Source organism: Thunnus maccoyii, chromosome 5 (assembly GCF_910596095.1).
Source record: "Thunnus maccoyii chromosome 5, fThuMac1.1, whole genome shotgun sequence".
NCBI classification, from domain to species: domain Eukaryota; kingdom Metazoa; phylum Chordata; class Actinopteri; order Scombriformes; family Scombridae; genus Thunnus; species Thunnus maccoyii.
Window position 1 is genome coordinate 848,708 of NC_056537.1, and position 19,923 is coordinate 868,630.

Below are 19,923 nucleotides of genomic sequence, written 5' to 3' on the forward strand. Positions count from 1 at the left end.
TTAACTTATATTGATGATCTATTGATTGATTGATTAATTAATTGATCTCCCGAAGACACCAAACACATTCAGTCAGCTGGACGTTTGAAGTGATGAAGACGATGTTTCCTGTAACATCAGTCACTGTGAGGAGCTGAATGAAGATAAAACTTGGTTTTTATGAACCGGACGACGTCTGCAGCATGAAAATGTAAAGATCGATATTATCAGAGATCACATCGCATCTACGCATCAAGATCAAAATAAAACTTTATTAAATCCCGGTGATCCACAGCGAGGCCGCAGCAGGACGAGACGCTGGATTCTGTTCAATCCAGAGCAGGTTCTGTAATAATCAAATAACACTTTAAATAATTTAAAAAGCAAAAAAATACCTCCAAAAAGACTTCATGATTCTCTGAGTCAAACGTGACAGTAAAGTGAATATCTTTGTGTTTCGGACTCAGAAATTAAAACAACAATTTTTCACTATTTTCTGATTAACTGATAATGTAAATAATCGTTGCAGTGATGTAATGTGCAAACTGGACATTTCTAACTAAAATAAAATGGAAATGTCCTTTTTATCAAAAAATTTCAGGATTTTATCTGAAATCTGTGAAACATGACAGATCCAGTGGGCGGGACATTACAGGTGATTGGCTGAAACGCACCAATCAGACGCTCTGGTTTTATTAAATGGTTTAATATCGGCAGGTTTGGACTTCCGTACTCGACTGCTGCAACTATTTTAGTTTCTGAGTTTGAATTACGAGTAAAAACTTGAAAAAAACCATAATTTGTTTTTAAGTTGTTTATATTGAAGCAACAAGATATCAGCTGTTTCAGGACGTCGTCGTCTCCGCGGCGACGGAATTAAAGGACGAGTTCACGACATTCAGTCTTCAAATGAACCAAACACCTCGAAACCTTCAACAGCAGCCAATAAATAATGAATCTATAATAATAATAATCCAGGTGGAGCGAGTTTAAAGTGATCACTTTTTTATTTTATTGATGATTGATTGATATTTAATCATGATGGTCTGCGGAGGATTAAATCTGTTTATGAAGAGCAACAAACCAACAGAGAGATGAAAAAATCAAAACAATGAACTGATGGATAAGTTGAAGCTTTAAACCTTTTCACCGTGTGACGTCATAATATATTGAAATATTGATTCTGTTCAGTTGAGCGTGATCCGTCTGGAGCTGCAGTTCCCTTTCATGTCCACTAGGTGCTGCTGCATTGAAGTGAGCAGGAAAAAAAACCTTCGACTTCTCTCCGCGGACACAAAGTCAGAGCCGTTTTCTCACCGCTAAAAAGGTCCAGCTCTCAGCAGAAGACCGCTGAGCTTCTTCTCATGCAGCTGTGTTCAGAATAAACCTGCACCAGGACTTCCTGTCTGCAGCGGCTGGCGGCGGCGGCGATGACCTCGCTGACAGATCCACCGACCTTCACTTCACCTTGTCCATGTCGATGGCTGTGATTGGCTCCTCCTCCTGGACGGCCACGCCCCCTCCTGACTGACAGCAGGTGTGCTGATGATCCTTCCAGTCCTGAAGAGAAGAAACCATCTGTTCACTCGCTGATACTCACATATTCATCTTTAAACACTACGAGTCCTAAAACGGTTTCCTTCATTTTGTACTAAAAACACTGTAAACGTCGCTGAGATCATCGTCTTTAAGCTGATATGTTGAACATGTTAGCAAACAGTTGTTTATTTCCACATCCAGCAGTTACGGAGCAACATGATCCTCCCATTGATAATGTCAATAATCACATGTGGGGTTCCTCAGGGCTCTAGTCTTGGTCCTTCATAGTTTCAATCTGGTTAAAGCTGCCTGAACTTGTTTTCAGCAGAATAGTCTGTAAAAACTACTTCTGTCATATTATCAGCTTATAAAGTACTTGTGGCTAACATGTTAGCAAACAGTTGCTTATTTCCACATCCAGCAGTTACGGAGCAACGTTATCATTCATGTGGAGTCGTGTTTCTCTTTTAGCTCTGTTTTTGGTCTCCACCAGCTCCTGAGGGAAATATCTCGCTCTTTAGCTGCTAAATGCTCCACTATGTTCACCAGCTAGTCTACAGCTAACTGAAAACGACGCTATGAGAGCGCTGAGAGTGAACCAGAACAGATAAACAATGAGCTGAAACTCACTATAAAGCTCCGTAAAGCCGAGAGGAGCTGCAGAGTCTCACCAACATGTTACACACTGACACATCAGACTGAGGAGGAGAGAAATTACTCTCAGACCAAAAACTCCTCCTGAAGTCGGGATCGACACACTTCTCATTGTTCAGTTTCTCACCATTAGGAGCAACTTTTAGCCTCATGATCTGTTATAATTACGGCACATTTACTAAATATAACAGACTAAGTAAAGCAAACTGCTTAAACTTATATAGTTTGATACGTCTTCCATCTGTTCTCCTGCTAAACAAATCGGTGTCAGACAGAATTAGAAATGTGTATCGATGGTCCAAACTCTCCACTCTTACATGAGATTGTTTTAATGAGGATTTCTTGTTGGAATAAAGGTGAAATGTGCTTCATACCTTCCTCTGGCAGAACGTGGAGCAGTAGTTGACCTTGTGGCAGCCGGTGCACTCGCTCATCGCCACCCGACCGCAGTTCACACACATCTGCTGCAGAAACACACAAACTGTTTCAGATACATCAGAAACTGCTGCAGCCCTGAAAGGTCATTAGAACAGACTCAGTTACAATAAACTGGGACCAGAAAGAGCTTTTAATGGGACAGTTTGACATTCTGGGAAATGCTCAGACTGCTTCGGGTTCATCGCAGCTGGTTTAATGTCTGCAGGAAACGTCTGAGACAGTTCAGACATACTTCATTCGTGCTTATTGCTGATGTTTGTTGTGATTTTCTAATGTCTAGTTTTAAATGTTAACAGCTGCTTGGTGTTTATTGTTTTGTTGTTTTAGGTTAATGACCAGTGATCAAATGTCACAATAACCAGAAACAGGAAAACATGTTTCCCTCCTTCAAACAGACGTGGAGGAGGTCTGATGTAAAGATACCACAGACCCAGCTGCCTGATGGGAAATGTAGGATCCAGAGTTTCGGGCCTGAAGGTTTGTGTGAAACGTGTGAGACCTACGTTGATGATGATCTCGGTGATGTCAGAGCTCCTCTTGGCGTCGGAGTCGTCGGACGGCTGGAAAGAGATCTGACTCTGAAACGACTGACTGAGACCACACTGACACACACACACACACACATACACACACACACACACACACACGCACGCACACACACACGCACGCACGCACGCGCACACGCACGCGCACACACACACGCACGCACGCACACACACACACACACACGCACACAGTCACATGTCATGTTTTACTTCTGATTATCATGTATTGATCAGAATCTGAGACCGTGTGTGTGTGTGTGTGCGTGCATGTGTGCGTGTATGTGTGTGTGTGCTCACCTCCTTGCGGCCTCCCTGACCTTTGACCCCTGCGGCGTCTCCGGCGGTGTGTTTGGCCTGTTCGATCAGAGCTTTCAGCTGTTGGACGTTGCTCAGCAGCGTGTTGGCGAGCTCCTCCAGGTACAGCCAGGTGTTCTTCTGCCCCTCGTTCACCACGGGCCCCACCCCCCCCACGGGCCCCATCTCCAGCCCGCTGACCAGCCCTGCGGACGGAGCCGCCGCCGCCGCCGCTACCGCCATCTTGGCCTGAACGGGCTGCGGAGACACGGCCAACGCCGGCAACGCCGTCAGCACTGAGAGAGAAGAAGAGACAGAGACGGTCTGTTAGTTATTTATTAAACTGACGGCTGTTTGTCCACATGACGTTATTTTACACCAAGAAACTACAAACTTGAGGAAGAGAAGCAGCAGATTGTTTCACCACATGCAGCTCAGATATCAGAGAGCAGATCCAGGTCAGTGCGTCCTCCATACGTTCTCCGCTGACCTACATACCTGCTATAATGTCTGTTTTTATTCGTGTGGCGGACGAGTCGCCGACGCCTCCGAGCTCCTCTGAGAACAGACGAGTCCAGAAATAACCGGACATCCATCTCGGCTTCTCCGACATGTCCTGGAGGAACGAGTGTTCTAACACTTTACTAACCTGCTGCCTCTAACGGCCAGGTTTCAGCTCCTACAGCCGCCATCTTCAGCATCATCATCATCATCGTCGTCTTCCATCACAGCAGCTCTCTGATTGGTGATTTATGAGTTTCAGCTAACTAGCCGTTAGCGCTGCGTTCTCAGTGTTTCCCTCCTGACCTTCATCTGACTGAATGTGTTTGGTGTCGTCTGTACGAGAGGAGCAGCTTCAACAGATCAATCGACAGATCTAATTATTAAACTGAGAGAACAAATCAGTTTTTCTCCTCGTGGCTCCTCCGTAAATCTTTATTTCTCTGTTTTAACGTGTTTCTGTTTCACTGCTGATAACAGAATGACTGAACATCAGTCGCAGACCGTCACGGCTTCATTAACCTCGGGGTGAAGGTCGGTCCTGACAGTGTGCGTGTGTGTGAATGTGTGTGTGTGTGTGTGTGTGCTCATATTGCTGCGTTGTGGGGACTCGCCTCCCTTTAGGGGACGAACAGCAACGTAACCGTTAAAGTCGCTCCACTCAGAAACCTGTTCCTTCTTATTCTGACTCAGTGCGTCGCAGCAGCAGCGACCAATCACACGGTGTGAATTCTGCCGGTTTTAAATGTGGATCACTGATTGGTCCTTTGAACACCATGAGGTCATCATCAGGACGGCGAGCGGGTGACGGCGCCTCATTAGTCACACGGCGCTCGCTGACAGACACGTCCACCCGGCCGCCGTCTCCTGAGAGCTAATTACAGCCGAACGGCAGCCAATCAGAGAGCAGCGTTGTTGTCGCTCCCCCCCGATGCCCGATAGGATGATGGATTGTCTGCGGGGCCGCGGCGAGGCAGGGGATTGTGGGAAACCCCTTTACAGATCATTAAGGAGCGAAACACATGAAACAACCTGCACAAAACCATCAGACGACACAGAAACAGAACGCTTGTTTTCTAGTTGTGTTGTTGTTGTTTACTGATCTATCAGAGACGACGTCATCAGAGCAAATAAAGATCGTTAGATGAATGTTTGTCTTCGTTTGTGTCACGTTATCAGGCTTTAATGTTTATTTTATTATCTGGTGATCATTTTCTTTATTAATCAATCAGTCTATAGAATATTTTAAATGGTGAAAACATTGATGATGTTTCCATGGTGACACATCAAACCACAGCTGGAGCAGAAAATCATCACATCTGGAAGCTGAAACCAGAGAATATTTGACATTTTTGCTTGAAAAGTGATTGAAACATTAAATGATCAGAATAGTTGACTATTGATTGATTGATAGACTATTGATTTCATGTGACTGACTTATCAATAAATCCTGTTACAGCCTTGTTTTTGTGTTTCATCTTCGACATAAAACACCTTCAAAAAAAACATGAGGAGACATGAATCTCAGCTGATACGTTGCTATCAGATCACCCTCACGTGACGCGTTCACCGTCATCACGCCACGTCTGCGACGGCGCCGGGCGGCGAGGGGGAAATGTGGAAGTGTTTCCATGGAGATGAGTTTAAATCCATGACTCTGTAACTCATTTCAAAGTGTTTTTCTGAACCGTTCTTCATGGTGATGACGTGTGTGCAGGTCAGCGGCGTTTTCCCTCCACATGAAACACGGCTGACATCATCTTCACGTCGCAGACGCACAAAAGCAACGTTTAGTTTATCGGATTATAATAAACAAATCCAGGTTAGTGACGGAGGTTCCTGCACGCTGAGCGAACCCCGAGGTAGAAACAAACGCCACAAACGAAGCGTCAGAGCAGGTTGAAGCCCTGACTTTTGACTTGCAGGCAGCGTTTCTACAAACGAGATATAAATAATAAAACCACAAAAAGCAGAATATTTCCTCTTTAAGACCGCCAAAATAAGAGCCAAAGTGTAAAAAGACACACGGTCCACACGCTGATCAATGGACACAATAATCTGATCAGTGGACAATAATCTGATCGGTGGACACAATAATCTGATCAATGGACAGAATAATCTGATTGATGGACACAATAATCTGATCGATGGACACAATAATCTGGTCAGTAGACACAATAATCTGGTCAGTGGACACAATAATCTGATCAGTGGACACAATAATCTGATCAATGGACACAATAATCTGATCGGTGGACAGAATAATCTGATCAATGGACACAATAATCTGATCGGTGGACACAATAATCTGATCAATGGACACAATAATCTGATCAATGGACACAATAATCTGATCGGTGGACAGAATAATCTGATCAATGGACACAATAATCTGATCGGTGGACACAATAATCTGATCAATGGACACAATAATCTGATCAGTGGACACAATAATCTGATCAGTGGACACAATAATCTGATCGGTGGACACAATAATCTGATCAGTGGACACAATAATCTGATCATTGGACACAATAATCTGATCAATGACACAATAATCTGATCAGTGGACACAATAATATGATCAGTGGACACAATAATCTGATCGGTGGACAGAATAATCTGATCAATGGACACAATAATCTGATCGGTGGACAGAATAATCTGATCAATGGACACAATAATCTGATCAGTGGACACAATAATCTGGTCAGTGGACACAATAATCTGATCAGTGGACAGTGACAACATGATGGAAGGTACCTGCGGTGCTGGCAAACACCTCGCTCTGCGCTGAGCCCTCTGAGATGATGGCAGCGGCGGCCGCGGCGGTGGCGGCGTCGCCCGCCGGCGTGCGGTCGAACGTCAAGGTGCCGGAGGTGGTGATCTGTCCTGACGGGGACACTGTGACTGTGTGACGGAAACGGACATGTCAGCCATGTTTGGACGGTCAAAGCTCACAAGTTCACAGCACAGATCTGATAAACTACTGAACAGCAAACGTTCATATTTCATTCATTCAGATTATTATTGTTGTTGTTGTTGTTGTTGTTGTTGCTCCTCTCCTTGTTAAAAAGATTGTCCAGATGTTGTCTTACTGTAAAGCATCATGAGGCTAATCTGTGATATTAGGCTGAATGAATAAAACTAGAATTTAATTTAATTCAGATTAACAGGATGTGAAGTTCAGGACAAAGTCAAGACTTTGTGATTCTCAGAACTACATAAACATGCTGATCTAATCTTTTCTCTTTTCCTGCTGCGACGCAGAAGCTCCGCCCCCTCCTCCAATCAATCACATGTAAGACTGAAGTCATGTGACCTACATGTGGTACCCGGGGTCAGCGTGATGTTTTTGGCGGCAGGAAGTTCCTTTTTAGCGGGAACGAGTGGAGGCTCCAGGTCCTTCTTCCGTCTCTTGTAGGGGACGAAGAGGCGGACCGGACCGGTCTGAAACACAACATCCAACATCAGCTGATCAGAAACAATCAGATCAATAACACTTATCAATAATAGTTTATTATAATTATAGCAGCTGATGAGTGGATTTTACCATGCTGATGTTTTCTGCCGCCAGAGTTTCTCCGTCCTTTGAACACTGCAGAGACACAAACGATCAGTCTGCTGTTACATCATCATCAACACGTCAGTGAGTCGCACGTCAACAACCACGGCAGGCATGTTTCACAAACCGGCGCCGTTTACAGCAAAACAAAGAAAAACAATCCACTTCCTGTTGGTTTGTCTTTGCTGTTGGGAGGAAGCTTCGGAGCTTCTTTATGTTGAAGTATTCAGACTCTGCTTGGATCAATAACGTGTGTCTGATACAAGCAGCAACCTCCGGGGCTGATAAATGAAGCCAATAACCTGCGTTCTCTCTAACGGCCAGCAGGGGGCGACTCCACCGGCTGCAGAGAGAAGTCTGATTGTATGGAAGTCTTTGAGAAAATGACGCTACTTCTCTCTTGATTTATTAGCTCAGTGAACTGTTTCCTGATGAGTTTATGGTCTCAGTCGCTAGTTTCAAGTCTTCTTCAACACAGCGTGATGTTCATTTTGTACTTTATGGCCCCATTTAGAGTAAAATAGACGATAAAGCAGCGGATGCTTCAGGGCGGGGCTACGTTGTGATTAACAAGTCACTACCACGGCAACAACGTTGCTTACGTAACCATTGCGTATGGCCGTAGCTGCTGCTATTTCACAGCGTGTTTTCAGTTCACTGAAGTTAATTGAACGTTTTTTTCGCCCAAATAAAGTCTTGTTCAGCGTTTGGTTTCAATAAAAGACTCATCAGTGAGTCAGGTGATCAGTTTTTTCCGGTGAGTACGTTTTGTTTTAACGGCCTGTTTTTCGCTAGCGAAAATTAGCAGAGCTAGCAGCTAGCGCTATGGTCAGCTCCACCCTCTCGTCCAAAAATCAAACATGGCGACGGCCAAATCCAAGATGGCGACAGTCAAATCGCTACACTAAAGGCTTCATATCGACAGTTCGCAAACCAGCGGGTGACGTCACGGTGACGTCACGGTGACGCCATGGTAACTACGTCCATATTTTATCTTTGCTGTGGTCTCACATGGTTTTTCCAAAAACAAGTAAAAGTCAAGACACCAGATGTAAAGTTTCTTCTCAGTTTACAAACACTGAGAAGGAACTTTACAGTGACAGAGACGTCATCCAGCTCCAGTTACAACTACTGACAACAACAAACAATAATCTCCACCGAGGGTTTAGAATATCCTGACATTAAACAGAAGAATTCACTAATTAAGACCATGACTTGTAACTGAATAATAAATTAAATGACATGTCAGTCATCAGTTGAACGCTGCCAGTCTCACTGGAGGAAACATTTGACCCACCAGATCAAATAAACAGTCAAACAACCACAAAGACAAACACAAAGAGGGAATTTGATGCTAAAAAGACTGTAAATGTGTCAGATATCTACTTGATATGACTAACTCAGACTGATGAAGCTGAATAGAAGCTTCACACAGACTTTTAAATGACTGTGTGGACACACTGTGGATTTTATCCTCCATCACTAACATTAAAGCACATTTCAAGGATCTTTTAATATTCAGTATGAACAGGAGGAATGATTACATTACTGTTACTATGGAAACCTCGTTAATGACTGTTCGCTGATGCTGCAGGTTCTCTGACTTACCGCTGTCAGGTCGTCACAGCAGGCGGCGCAGGTACAGGAAGCGGCGTGAGGGTTCAGGATACGCTCCTGACAACACACACACACACACACACACACACACACACACACACACACACACACACACACACAAGCACACACACACACAGTTATAATTTATACTTTGTCAACAGAGTGAAACATGGATCAGTTTATGTTTGATAGACGTTGAACTGCAGACAAAGTTTAAAGGATCATTCTGCTGATTTTGTAGTACCGTGCAGTACCGTGCAGTACCGTGTAGTACCGTGTAGTATTGTGTAGTATTGTGTAGTACCGTGTAGTACCGTGTAGTACTGTGTAGTACCGTGTAGTACTGTGTAGTACTGTGTAGTACCGTGTAGTACTGTGTAGTACCGTGTAGTACTGTGTAGTACCTGGATGAGGCAGAGCAGAGGTCTCCCTGCGTATCTGATGCTTCTCTTCCAGTCTTTGCTGCTCGCTCTTCCTGCCAGACCTTCAAACTCTGTGGGAGTCAACCACTGCTGGCCGTGTTTGATGCAGCGACCTTTGCCCCCTGAACACAACAACACAACAACACAATAACACAACAACACAATAACACAACAACACAACAACACAACAACACAACGTAACGACAGACAGTCCAGTGTTACTGAGCTGCTTCAGACGGACTCATTGAGAAAAGACAACTGTGAGTCTTTGAGTCTCTTAATCTGAATAATAAACTGATAATCAATAATCAATAATCAATAATCAATAATCTCGTTATCACACGTTAACATGTTCCTGATGAAAATATTTCTCTTGTACTTTCAATAGAAGGATTTTAAATGTCTTTTTTTTAAATTATTATACTGTGAAAATTAAAATTCATCTGTTGATCACTGATTAATGGGGAAATAATTGGTTTACTGGAGTAAACTGGTTTAACTGGTAATCTGAGGTGTGATCACCTGATCCAAGCCGGTTCTTGTAAAGGACTCCGCTGGTGTTCCTGCAGCGGACCGGCAGCTCGTTGTTGTAGACCGAAGGGTCCCAGTTGTACTTGGAGCAGGAGTCTTTGTCCTGGGGAGGAGTCAGCGGGGTGGGTGGCGTCTGTGGGCCTGAGGGACGCACAGGAGGACAAAACAAACACACACACACACAGAAACCTGTTGTTGTGCCAAAGTCCCTCTTTCACTGTTCATATGGACACATGACTGCTGGTTTAACACACACTGGAAACACTGGGAACACTGGGAACTGTCCTTTATCCTCAAACTGGTCTTTAAAGGGTTATATGTTTATTTATTTGGATCCCTGTTAGCGTCTGCCACAGCGGCTGCTAGTCTTACAGAATACATCGTAAAAGCAGGATATATATATATATATATACATATATAAAAGAGTATCATAGACGTCATATTCTAGACACAACAGACTAATCCGAGATAATACGAGTCGCTTTAAGTGTGAGCCGTCATGTGGTCGAGCTGATTGATGACGCTCTGAAAATGACCAAACGTTTGAAGTTACTTAGGAAACATGTGGGACGATTATATATTTGGTCTGGAATCAGAGAATGAACTGAAGCTGATAATATGATAATATGACTTTCTTCATAAATATGAATATGTCATAATGAGGTCTAACGTCTGCTGGTGGCGTCTGAAGTGAGGAACGGGTCAAAATGTCAAACTGGTCTTCACAAAGACAGGTTAGGGATGAGCAGAGGGACCAGTATTTGTATTTGTATCTGTATTTGTTGAGGCAGCAAATTATTTGTATTTGAATAAAAGTGGACAGAGGCTTAAAAATCCTGTTTTTGTTTTTATTACGCTTTTAATTTTAGAAAATTAAAGTGTTACAATAAGTGTTCATGAAGCGTGTGTCAGTAGTTCAGCTTTATCTCTGGGGAACATCCCAACTCCAGGACTGATGTCTGAATAAGGAAATGTGCGTCATGTAGCAGGTGGATGTGACTCCCCTCACTGAGACCTGCTGATAGACGTCACAGCGGAGCAGAGGAGAGACACTGAGATAGTGATGTAACCGACCTGCTTTTGAACTATTTGTATGAAACAAATATTCGTATAAACTCCACTATTTGTGCTTTGCCGAATAACGTATTTGTATTCGGGCACACCCCTAAGACAGATCTACGAGTTCACAGACCAGTACCTGGTGTGATGGAGGCGGTGGACTTGAGACCCGCAGCCTCCACGATGCTGGCGTCGGTGTGAACCACGATCAGAGTGGCCTTCTGGGTACTGAGACCTTCACCCAGCTGGAGGGTGGTCCTGCCACTCTGTAACACACACACACACACACACACGTATACAGTTACAGCTGTGGAGGTTAAACTGAAGCTCGGTACAGTGAGTTCAGTTCTAGTGGCTCTTGCGGAGCCTCGTCGGGGTTCTTCAGCTGGTGTTTCGTTAGACTGCAGCTCGCTCCGTCATTTAACTGCAGAATTAAGTTACCAACTCTGTAAACCGGCAGTCTGCAGATCAGCACCTACAGGAATGGTTAATGTGAGGGTACAAATGATTAATTCCAAATAATAATAGTGATTTATGTGCACAAATGGTTAAACTGTTGCCGTGATACCTGCTGTCAGTGTATGTGTGAGGTCTGTTCAGCTGCAGGTCTGAACTACACGTGTTTCTCCACTAGATGGCAGCGTGAAGCTTTAACATGTTGACGACACAGTCAGTCAGGAACTTTAAACTTTATTTATTTCTGACTGAACTGGGTTGACTGGACAGATTGAACCTCCACCAGTTTTCCTCCAGTAGCTTCATGTATCACAGACACCGTCACCATCACTCCCATTAAAGCACATTTTAATATCCAGTATGAACAGCAGGAATGATTACAGACACCTGACTGCTGGTTTAACACACTGGGAACACTGGGAACACTGGGAACAGCTTTCTACTGGTCGACAGCACAGTCTGTTTCTACAGAGCGACACTGAGCATGTGCAGTAGCGTGACCATCGGTGTGTGTTGACCTACCAGCACGTGTTCAGGGAGGCTTCCTGACGTGGCGACTGTGGTGGTGAAAACGTTGTCGTCTGCAGCCTGAACGTCGCCCACGGTTACCGCCGTCACCTCTGATCAATACAACCAATACAAGTATTACATCATCAGATCAGTACTCCTAATGTACTATATACAGTACTACAGTACTCCTGCTGTACTATATACAGTACTACAGTACTCCTGCTGTACTATATACAGTACTACAGTACTCCTGTTGTATTATATACAGTACTACTGCTGTACTATATACAGTACTACAGTACTCCTGCTGTACTATATACAGTACTACAGTACTGCAGCTGTATTATATACAGTACTAGAGTACTCCTAATGTACTATATACAGTACTACAGTACTCCTAATGTACTATATACAGTACTACAGTACTCCTGCTGTACTATATACAGTACTAGAGTACTCCTAATGTACTATATACAGTACTACAGTACTCCTAATGTACTATATACAGTACTAGAGTACTCCTAATGTACTATATACAGTACTACAGTACTCCTAATGTACTATATACAGTACTAGAGTACTCCTAATGTACTATATACAGTACTACAGTACTCCTAATGTACTATATACAGTACTACATTACTCCTAATGTACTATATACAGTACTACAGTACTCCTAATGTACTATATACAGTACTAGAGTACTCCTAATGTACTATATACAGTACTACAGTACTCCTAATGTACTATATACAGTACTACATTACTCCTAATGTACTATATACAGTACTAGAGTACTCCTAATGTACTATATACAGTACTACAGTACTCCTAATGTACTATATACAGTACTAGAGTACTCCTAATGTACTATATACAGTACTAGAGTACTCCTGCTGTACTATATACAGTACTACAGTACTCCTAATGTACTATATACAGTACTAGAGTACTCCTAATGTACTATATACAGTACTACAGTACTCCTAATGTACTATATACAGTACTACATTACTCCTAATGTACTATATACAGTACTAGAGTACTCCTAATGTACTATATACAGTACTAGAGTACTCCTAATGTACTATATACAGTACTACAGTACTCCTAATGTACTATATACAGTACTACATTACTCCTAATGTACTATATACAGTACTACAGTACTCCTAATGTACTATATACAGTACTACATTACTCCTAATGTACTATATACAGTACTAGAGTACTCCTAATGTACTATATACAGTACTACAGTACTCCTAATGTACTATATACAGTACTACATTACTCCTAATGTACTATATACAGTACTAGAGTACTCCTAATGTACTATATACAGTACTACAGTACTCCTAATGTACTATATACAGTACTACAGTACTCCTAATGTACTATATACGGTACTACATTACTCCTAATGTATTATATACAGTACTACATTACTCCTAATGTACTATATACAGTACTACAGTACTCCTGCTGTACTATATACAGTACTAGAGTACTCCTAATGTACTATATACAGTACTACAGTACTCCTGTTGTACTATATACAGTACTACAGTACTCCTAATGTACTATATACGGTACTACATTACTCCTAATGTATTATATACAGTACTACATTACTCCTAATGTACTATATACAGTACTACAGTACTCCTGCTGTACTATATACAGTACTACAGTACTCCTAATGTACTATATACAGTACTACATTACTCCTAATGTACTATATACAGTACTACAGTACTCCTAATGTACTATATACAGTACTACAGTACTCCTGCTGTACTATATACAGTACTACAGTACTCCTAATGTACTATATACAGTACTACAGTACTACTGCTGTACTATATACAGTACTACAGTACTCCTGCTGTATTATATACAGTACTACAGTACTCCTGTTGTATTACATACAGTACTACAGTACTGCAGCTGTATTGTATACAGTACTACAGTACTCCTGCTGTATTATATACAGTACTACAGTACTGCAGCTGTATTATATACAGTACTACAGTACTCCTGTTGTACTATATACAGTACTCCTGTAGTGTAATGATAGTATAACTATAGTACAGCTGCAACAATTAGTCGATTAGTTGCCAACTATTAATTAATTATCTAATATTTTGAGAAGTGATTGATTGGTTTGAGTCTAAATTCTCTGATTTCAGCTTCTTCAAGAATAAAAGAATATTTTCTGGTTTCTTTCGTCTCTGCGACAGTAAACTGAATCTTTGTGGACAAAACGAGACATTTGACAAACATTGATCCACATTTTTCACCATTTTCTGACATTTTATGGACCAAACAACTAATTGATTAACTGAGAAAATAACAGATCGATCAATAGTCGTTAGTTGCAGCTCAAACCAGAGTTTTGATGGGAAACATGGGAGATAAATCTCATCAGCAGAACTACAGTTTCTACTGACAGGAGTTTTAAACTTGATTTACAGCGGCAAACATTGGTCGATTAATCGATTAGTTAACTGAAATAAGTCACCTTGGTGTCTGGGAATCATATTTTGCCTTTATTTAAAAAAAAAAAATCAAATATAAAAAAATATATATATTTGCTCAAATCTCACAAACCCGCAGATTCTGAGAAACTGATTAACTTCTATCTGAAGACTTTTAATGATCTACTTTCATCGATCAGCAGTAATATAGTGATCAGTGATCAGTTTTCTCTCCGGTAGTTAAATATTATGATCGGTTTGTGTTTGGCGCCCCCCCGCCCCGCAGCAGCGGCCTGCCGGCGGCTGCAACCCCCCCGCCTTGCCTGCAAACGCCGCCTCGGCCTCGTCTGGGTTCGGCAGGGACTCGGCTCCCATGTCGATGTTTCCCGGTTCCGCCATCACGGCCATCGTGGTGACTTCGGCCTCCGACTCGGTATCCGAGCCCACTCCCTCCACCGACGGCCCGCCGATGGGCGTCTCATCCAGCCCGAGCGCCTTCGTGGCCGAGTCCGCTTCGTCCATTCTTCCGCCGAACGACAAGAGCCGAATATGACCGAGCAGCCGCGGGACAGCCGGAGAGCAACCGACAGCAACCGACAGCACGGAGCCTGTTCACGGTGAACCGTTAAATCCACAATATTGTCTCCGAAACTGACGGAAACGTCAAAGGAGAATCAGGAGAAAAAGGCCGGAGAGACGAAGGCCGCCCGACGGTTTGTTTTTCATCAAGAAAGAGATGCGCCGGAAACTGCCGAGAGAACACGAGCCCGCCCGAAGCGACACACAGCGGCCGGAAACTACCGAAAGAACACGAGCCTGCCCGAAGCGACACACAGCGGCCGGAAACTACCGAAAGAACACGAGCCTGCCCGAAGCGACACACAGCGGCCGGAAACTACCGAAAGAACACGAGCCTGCCCGAAGCGACACACAGCGGCCGGAAACTACCGAGAGAACACGAGCCTGCCCGAAGCGACACAGCGTCCGATACAGAAAACACAAATAAAATAATAAGAATCACAGGATCTTATTAAAGGACTATTTCACCTCAATTAAACTAAATGTTTCTATTCTTTCAGTCACTTTTCTTTTGAGTTCGTAAATTATATTTATGTGCTGTTTTTACCAGGTTTTTCCAACAGTGATTACATCTGGGTTTTTTTTATATAAATCATGTAAAAAAAAGAGTAACCAACCACAAGAAGTTCCACAATTAAAACCATTTATTGCATGTATAGTGATGTCAGCTGGAATGTCAACATAGAGAAAAGAAACTCTTAAAGCTCTTAAAAGGACGGGTTCACCATTTTTCTTCCATTGTAAGGTCATTATGAAGGATCTTCTAACGGTCTGTATGAACAGGAGGAATGATTACAGCAAGAAAAACAGCTTTGATGTTCATTTGGGCTCCTGACTGTTGGTTTAAGACATGCTTGAAAAACTGTGAACTGGTCCTTTAAATCTCCTCAGCAGTGATCTGTGGTGTAACGCAGACAGACTGAAGGTGTCCCTGTAAACCATGAACAGACAACAAAACACACACTGAACTAAAACTGCTCATCAAACTAAAGTGAAACACGACTGAACAAACTTCTCCATAAAGATGATTAACCAGCGATGTTTGAAGCTCGTTTAAAAAGACTTCCTGCTGGTCTGAAGGTCTCCAGATGATTCGAGGAGTCTTTGGAGGTTCTGGACGTGTTTTTAAATGACCTTCTGTCTGCTGATACATGAGGCGTAAACTGATCCTCTGCTGCTGGTTTTTCAGGTTATTTAAATACAGACGATCACACATCATTTTTTATCTATGAACTCTCTGCTCACACACTCTGTGAAAGCTTTGAAACAGCAACTGAACACTTATTTATTCAACCTTGCTGTTAACTGACGCTCCTCCTTTGTTTTTATTCTTCTTCTCTTGTTCTTTGCATAGCTGTTCTTGCTATTTGCTGCTTCTTTTGTTGTTTTAATTCACCTGCTGCTGTTTATTATTATTATTATTAATTTCTAGGAGACAGTTGTTATTTCCAGAGAAATAAAACATCCTCAAAAACTGTTTTAAATTACTGTGTAGTCTGGAAGTGTGATCTAATCTAATGAAAGTCTTGGGGCAAGTTTGACTTGATTGACGGCTTCATCAGCCTATCACACGCGGCCGTGGTGTTTGCCACTCCCACCCGGCTGCAGCAGGAGCAGGACGAAGGTGACGCTGAGCCGGATCCTCCATGGCCGGGTCTGTGTCTATCAGTAGCCTGCAGTGTGTTTGGTCCTGCACACACACACACACACACACACACACAGAGTAACCACGCCCACTCCCTGCTGAGCTCGTCACCGTCACCGTCACCTCCACCGCCACATCCAACGATTTACCATAATATTTCCTGTCTACTTCCTGTTTGTCTTCTCACTTTGGTGCAGAATAAAAAGCCTTCCTCCCGTGCAGGAGATGATTTTAGATCGATCAGATATAACGTCAGAGTCTACAGGCTCAGCAGCTCCGCATCAGGACCAGGTTCCGGCGTCAGCGCTGGATCCTGGAGACCAGGTAGTAGAGCAGGAAGAAGACCAGGACCAGGCCCACGGAGACGTAGCAGAGGATGCGGCGGTTGTCTCGACTGGATCTGACCATAGTGGAGAAACGCTTCACGCTGCCGGTCAGCAGGCCCGTCGCACTCAGGAAGTTTGAGTCCTGAGAAGAGAAGAAGAAGAAGAAGAAAACGACACCATATTTTAGCTAAAACTCGTTTGCATTCACATTTTTTCACCGATGAGAAACAACTTCATGAACGTCGGGTAAATTAAAAAAGGTTAACGATCCGTTTCACAGACAGGAAGTACTCACCATGCCGTCCAGATACTCGTTCTGATCGTCAGCCTCTCTGTCTATGTCGTACGCCAGCTGTCAGACACACACACAGAGCAGATCATCCGCTTACACTTTAGTTTTCTGATCGGTTCCCTGCAGGGATCAATACTGAGTCAACAGCAACAATTCTGGATCAAACTGTGACACATTTGCATTTTTTTACACATACAATATACACATTTACACACTATCAACCATTAAACTACAGAAACACAATGAAACAGTGATGTAATAAAGATCCTCGTGTGCTGCCTGTTGTTGTGTTTTTATCTCGGTGTGTCTGATTGACACTTTAGTTGTTTGTGTGTAAAATGAGCTGCTGTGTTGAAACAATCTGTGATCGTTATTTAATCTCAGGGTCATACAGCAGACATGACTCACAGATTTCAGTCTGGAGACTTTGGCGGCCAAGTTCTCAGCCAGACGTTTGTTTTCAGTGTCCAGCACATCGTCCACGGAGCCGTGACCTGGAAACACAAACACACACTGGATTAGACATTAAACTGTGAGGTTACACTTCTGACATCACATAGCTGCTTCTTATGATAGAGAAACACAGTTAATGCTGAATACTACCAGCTGATAATCAATTATTATTGGACAACATTCACTGATGCAGTGAAGGCAACAGCAGCTGCTGGCTGTGAACACACACAAACTCAACCATAGAGCAGGTTCATCAGCTGAATATGAGGTTAAAGCTTCTTAAGAAAAGAAACACAGATGAGTATTGATTTTAAGGACAAAGCTACATGTTCTGTTCCTGTGTTTTCAACATCTGTAATCACCAGTTAACTCTGTCACCAGTTAACTCTGTCACCTGTTAACTCTGTCACCTGTTAACTCTGTCGCCTGTTAACTCTGTCACCTGTTAACTCTGTCACCAGTTAACTCTGTCACCAGATAACTTGGTCACCAGTTAACCTGAAACACCGGTGTGGAGGATGGAGAGGTGACATGATCTTTCTGTTGTATTACAGCAGCAGTAAAGGAAGCAGAACAAGAATCTGATGATGACACTAATAATAAACCATCAGCCACACTGCTGTTAATAATAATAATAATAATAATAATAATAATAATAATAATAATAATAATAATAATAATAAAATAATCTCCTGTTGTCCTTCTAAACACACCAGTTTTATTTTACTGCGAGTCACAATTAGCAACTAACTGTCGACCTGTCACTAACACACACAGATCACTTCCTGCTCGGGATGGAAGTTAACAGCTTTTCTCTCACTTGCGGAAACATTAGTTAAAACCTTGATAATGAGACTGATGTTAGCAGGAAACATCTCAACTCCTCAGCTGGTTAGTTAGCTAGTTAGCCTGCTAGTTAGCCTGTTAGTTAGCCTGTTAGTTGGTCTGTTAGTTCGCCTGTTAGTTAAACTGCTAGTTAGTTTCAGGTTAGCCTGCTAGCTCAGCTGCAGGCTCGTTCGGGTTCACAGTGAAGTAACTTCAGCTCCGGACACATGAGCTCAGTGCTGCTGGAAACCGCTAACTGCTGAATATATGAACATGAATACGTGTCAAAAACAAAATACCTCTGTTCCAGTCCGCCATGTTGGTGAATGACGTCACGATCAGCTGTGCGCAGGGTTTATAGATGCACGTGACCAAACCATACGTCATTTCCTTTCCTGTGGTAAGCATACCCCCCCCCCCCCCCCCCCCCAGAGACCATCAGATAAAAATATTCCCAGTAATCAGCTGGAGGTGACACTTGTCCCTGCTCAACCTGTATGAGAAGAAGAAAATAAATGTATTATTGTGCGTGAAATAATGTAAAGTTGACATTATTATAGACAAATATAAGCAGATATATGGGTCTTTTTTAAGACTATACATACATTTACACACAGAATTCAGACACATGGTGAATATAGTGCGCTGTATGGTGAGCAGGGAGTGTTTGGCATGAAAGCAGCTGGAGTTGATGTTGGTTAATGTTGGTCTCCTTCAGTGTTACATCATCACAGCCTTTATAATCCAGTCTGATTGTTGTTCTAAACAGTTTAATGTGGTAGATGAAGCTCCCACCTCCTCCCCCAACAGTCACACGCAATAAACAGGTTCTCCTTGACTAAAGGCGGTGTGAGTGTGTGCAGTGTGTCGACTATGAGTGACCACTGGGTGGAAGCACACACACACACAGACACACACACACACACACACACACACACACACACACACACCAACAGTACACTCACACTGCATTTACCAAACAAGTTCATTTCACAGATTTGTTCATTTTCATGAGATTAATTAATTTATTTTAATCACAACAGTCTCTGTTTTAATCTAATTAAGTGTGCACTAGATTAAAATGAAGTGCACATGAATCCAGAGCTCTGATAGGTCGGTGGAGGTGTAGGGGCGTGGCCAATCCCTACACTAATCTGTCCAATGAGTCCCTAAACTACTACTGTTGTTTCCTGTGGGGTCAAAGGTCACGCTA

General features: G+C 42.9%; 2 protein-coding genes across 3 annotated transcripts; both read right to left on the bottom strand.

Annotated features, from left to right (window-relative positions):
* Window positions 1-967: 967 nt before the first annotated feature.
* On the bottom strand, window positions 968-15,977 carry deaf1 (DEAF1 transcription factor). 2 transcript variants are annotated; one of them, XM_042410807.1, is made up of 13 exons: window positions 14,914-15,977; window positions 12,123-12,220; window positions 11,284-11,410; window positions 10,077-10,226; window positions 9,537-9,676; window positions 9,124-9,189; window positions 7,504-7,548; window positions 7,277-7,400; window positions 6,714-6,860; window positions 3,453-3,745; window positions 3,114-3,212; window positions 2,547-2,633; window positions 968-1,539 (listed from the first exon to the last, which is right to left on the bottom strand). In XM_042410807.1, exons 1-13 carry the CDS (start codon window positions 15,110-15,112, stop codon window positions 1,438-1,440), a joined length of 1,677 nt encoding a protein of 558 aa, XP_042266741.1. In that variant the 5' UTR covers window positions 15,113-15,977; the 3' UTR covers window positions 968-1,437. The 2 variants fall into 2 exon arrangements, with proteins under 2 accessions (XP_042266741.1, XP_042266740.1); XM_042410806.1 differs by having other exon boundaries at window positions 2,547-2,636.
* A 667-nt stretch (window positions 15,978-16,644) lies between these two features.
* bet1l (Bet1 golgi vesicular membrane trafficking protein-like) lies at window positions 16,645-19,104 on the bottom strand. Its single transcript, XM_042410847.1, has 4 exons — window positions 19,010-19,104; window positions 17,841-17,926; window positions 17,436-17,492; window positions 16,645-17,282 (listed from the first exon to the last, which is right to left on the bottom strand). The coding sequence occupies exons 1-4, from the start codon at window positions 19,095-19,097 to the stop codon at window positions 17,115-17,117; spliced, it is 399 nt and encodes a 132-aa protein (XP_042266781.1). The 5' UTR covers window positions 19,098-19,104; the 3' UTR covers window positions 16,645-17,114.
* Between the last annotated feature and the right edge of the window lie 819 nt (window positions 19,105-19,923).

What these genes read in the sequence shown, in the direction of transcription:
- deaf1 (XM_042410806.1), bottom strand. Translation starts at nt 15,112, where the DNA reads ATGGACGAAGCGGACTCGGCCACGAAGGCGCTCGGGCTGGATGAGACG. An exon ending in CAAGAACCGGCTTGGATCAG is followed by an intron (nt 9,677 to 10,076) that starts GTGATCACACCT and finishes TGTTGTGTTCAG; the next exon opens with GGGGCAAAGGTCGCTGCATC. An exon ending in CTCTGCTCTGCCTCATCCAG is followed by an intron (nt 9,190 to 9,536) that starts GTACTACACAGT and finishes GTGTGTTGTCAG; the next exon opens with GAGCGTATCCTGAACCCTCA.
- bet1l (XM_042410847.1), bottom strand. Translation starts at nt 19,097, where the DNA reads ATGACGTATGGTTTGGTCACGTGCATCTATAAACCCTGCGCACAGCTG. An exon ending in AAGTCTCCAGACTGAAATCT is followed by an intron (nt 17,493 to 17,840) that starts GTGAGTCATGTC and finishes TGTGTCTGACAG; the next exon opens with CTGGCGTACGACATAGACAG. An exon ending in ACGAGTATCTGGACGGCATG is followed by an intron (nt 17,283 to 17,435) that starts GTGAGTACTTCC and finishes TTCTCTTCTCAG; the next exon opens with GACTCAAACTTCCTGAGTGC.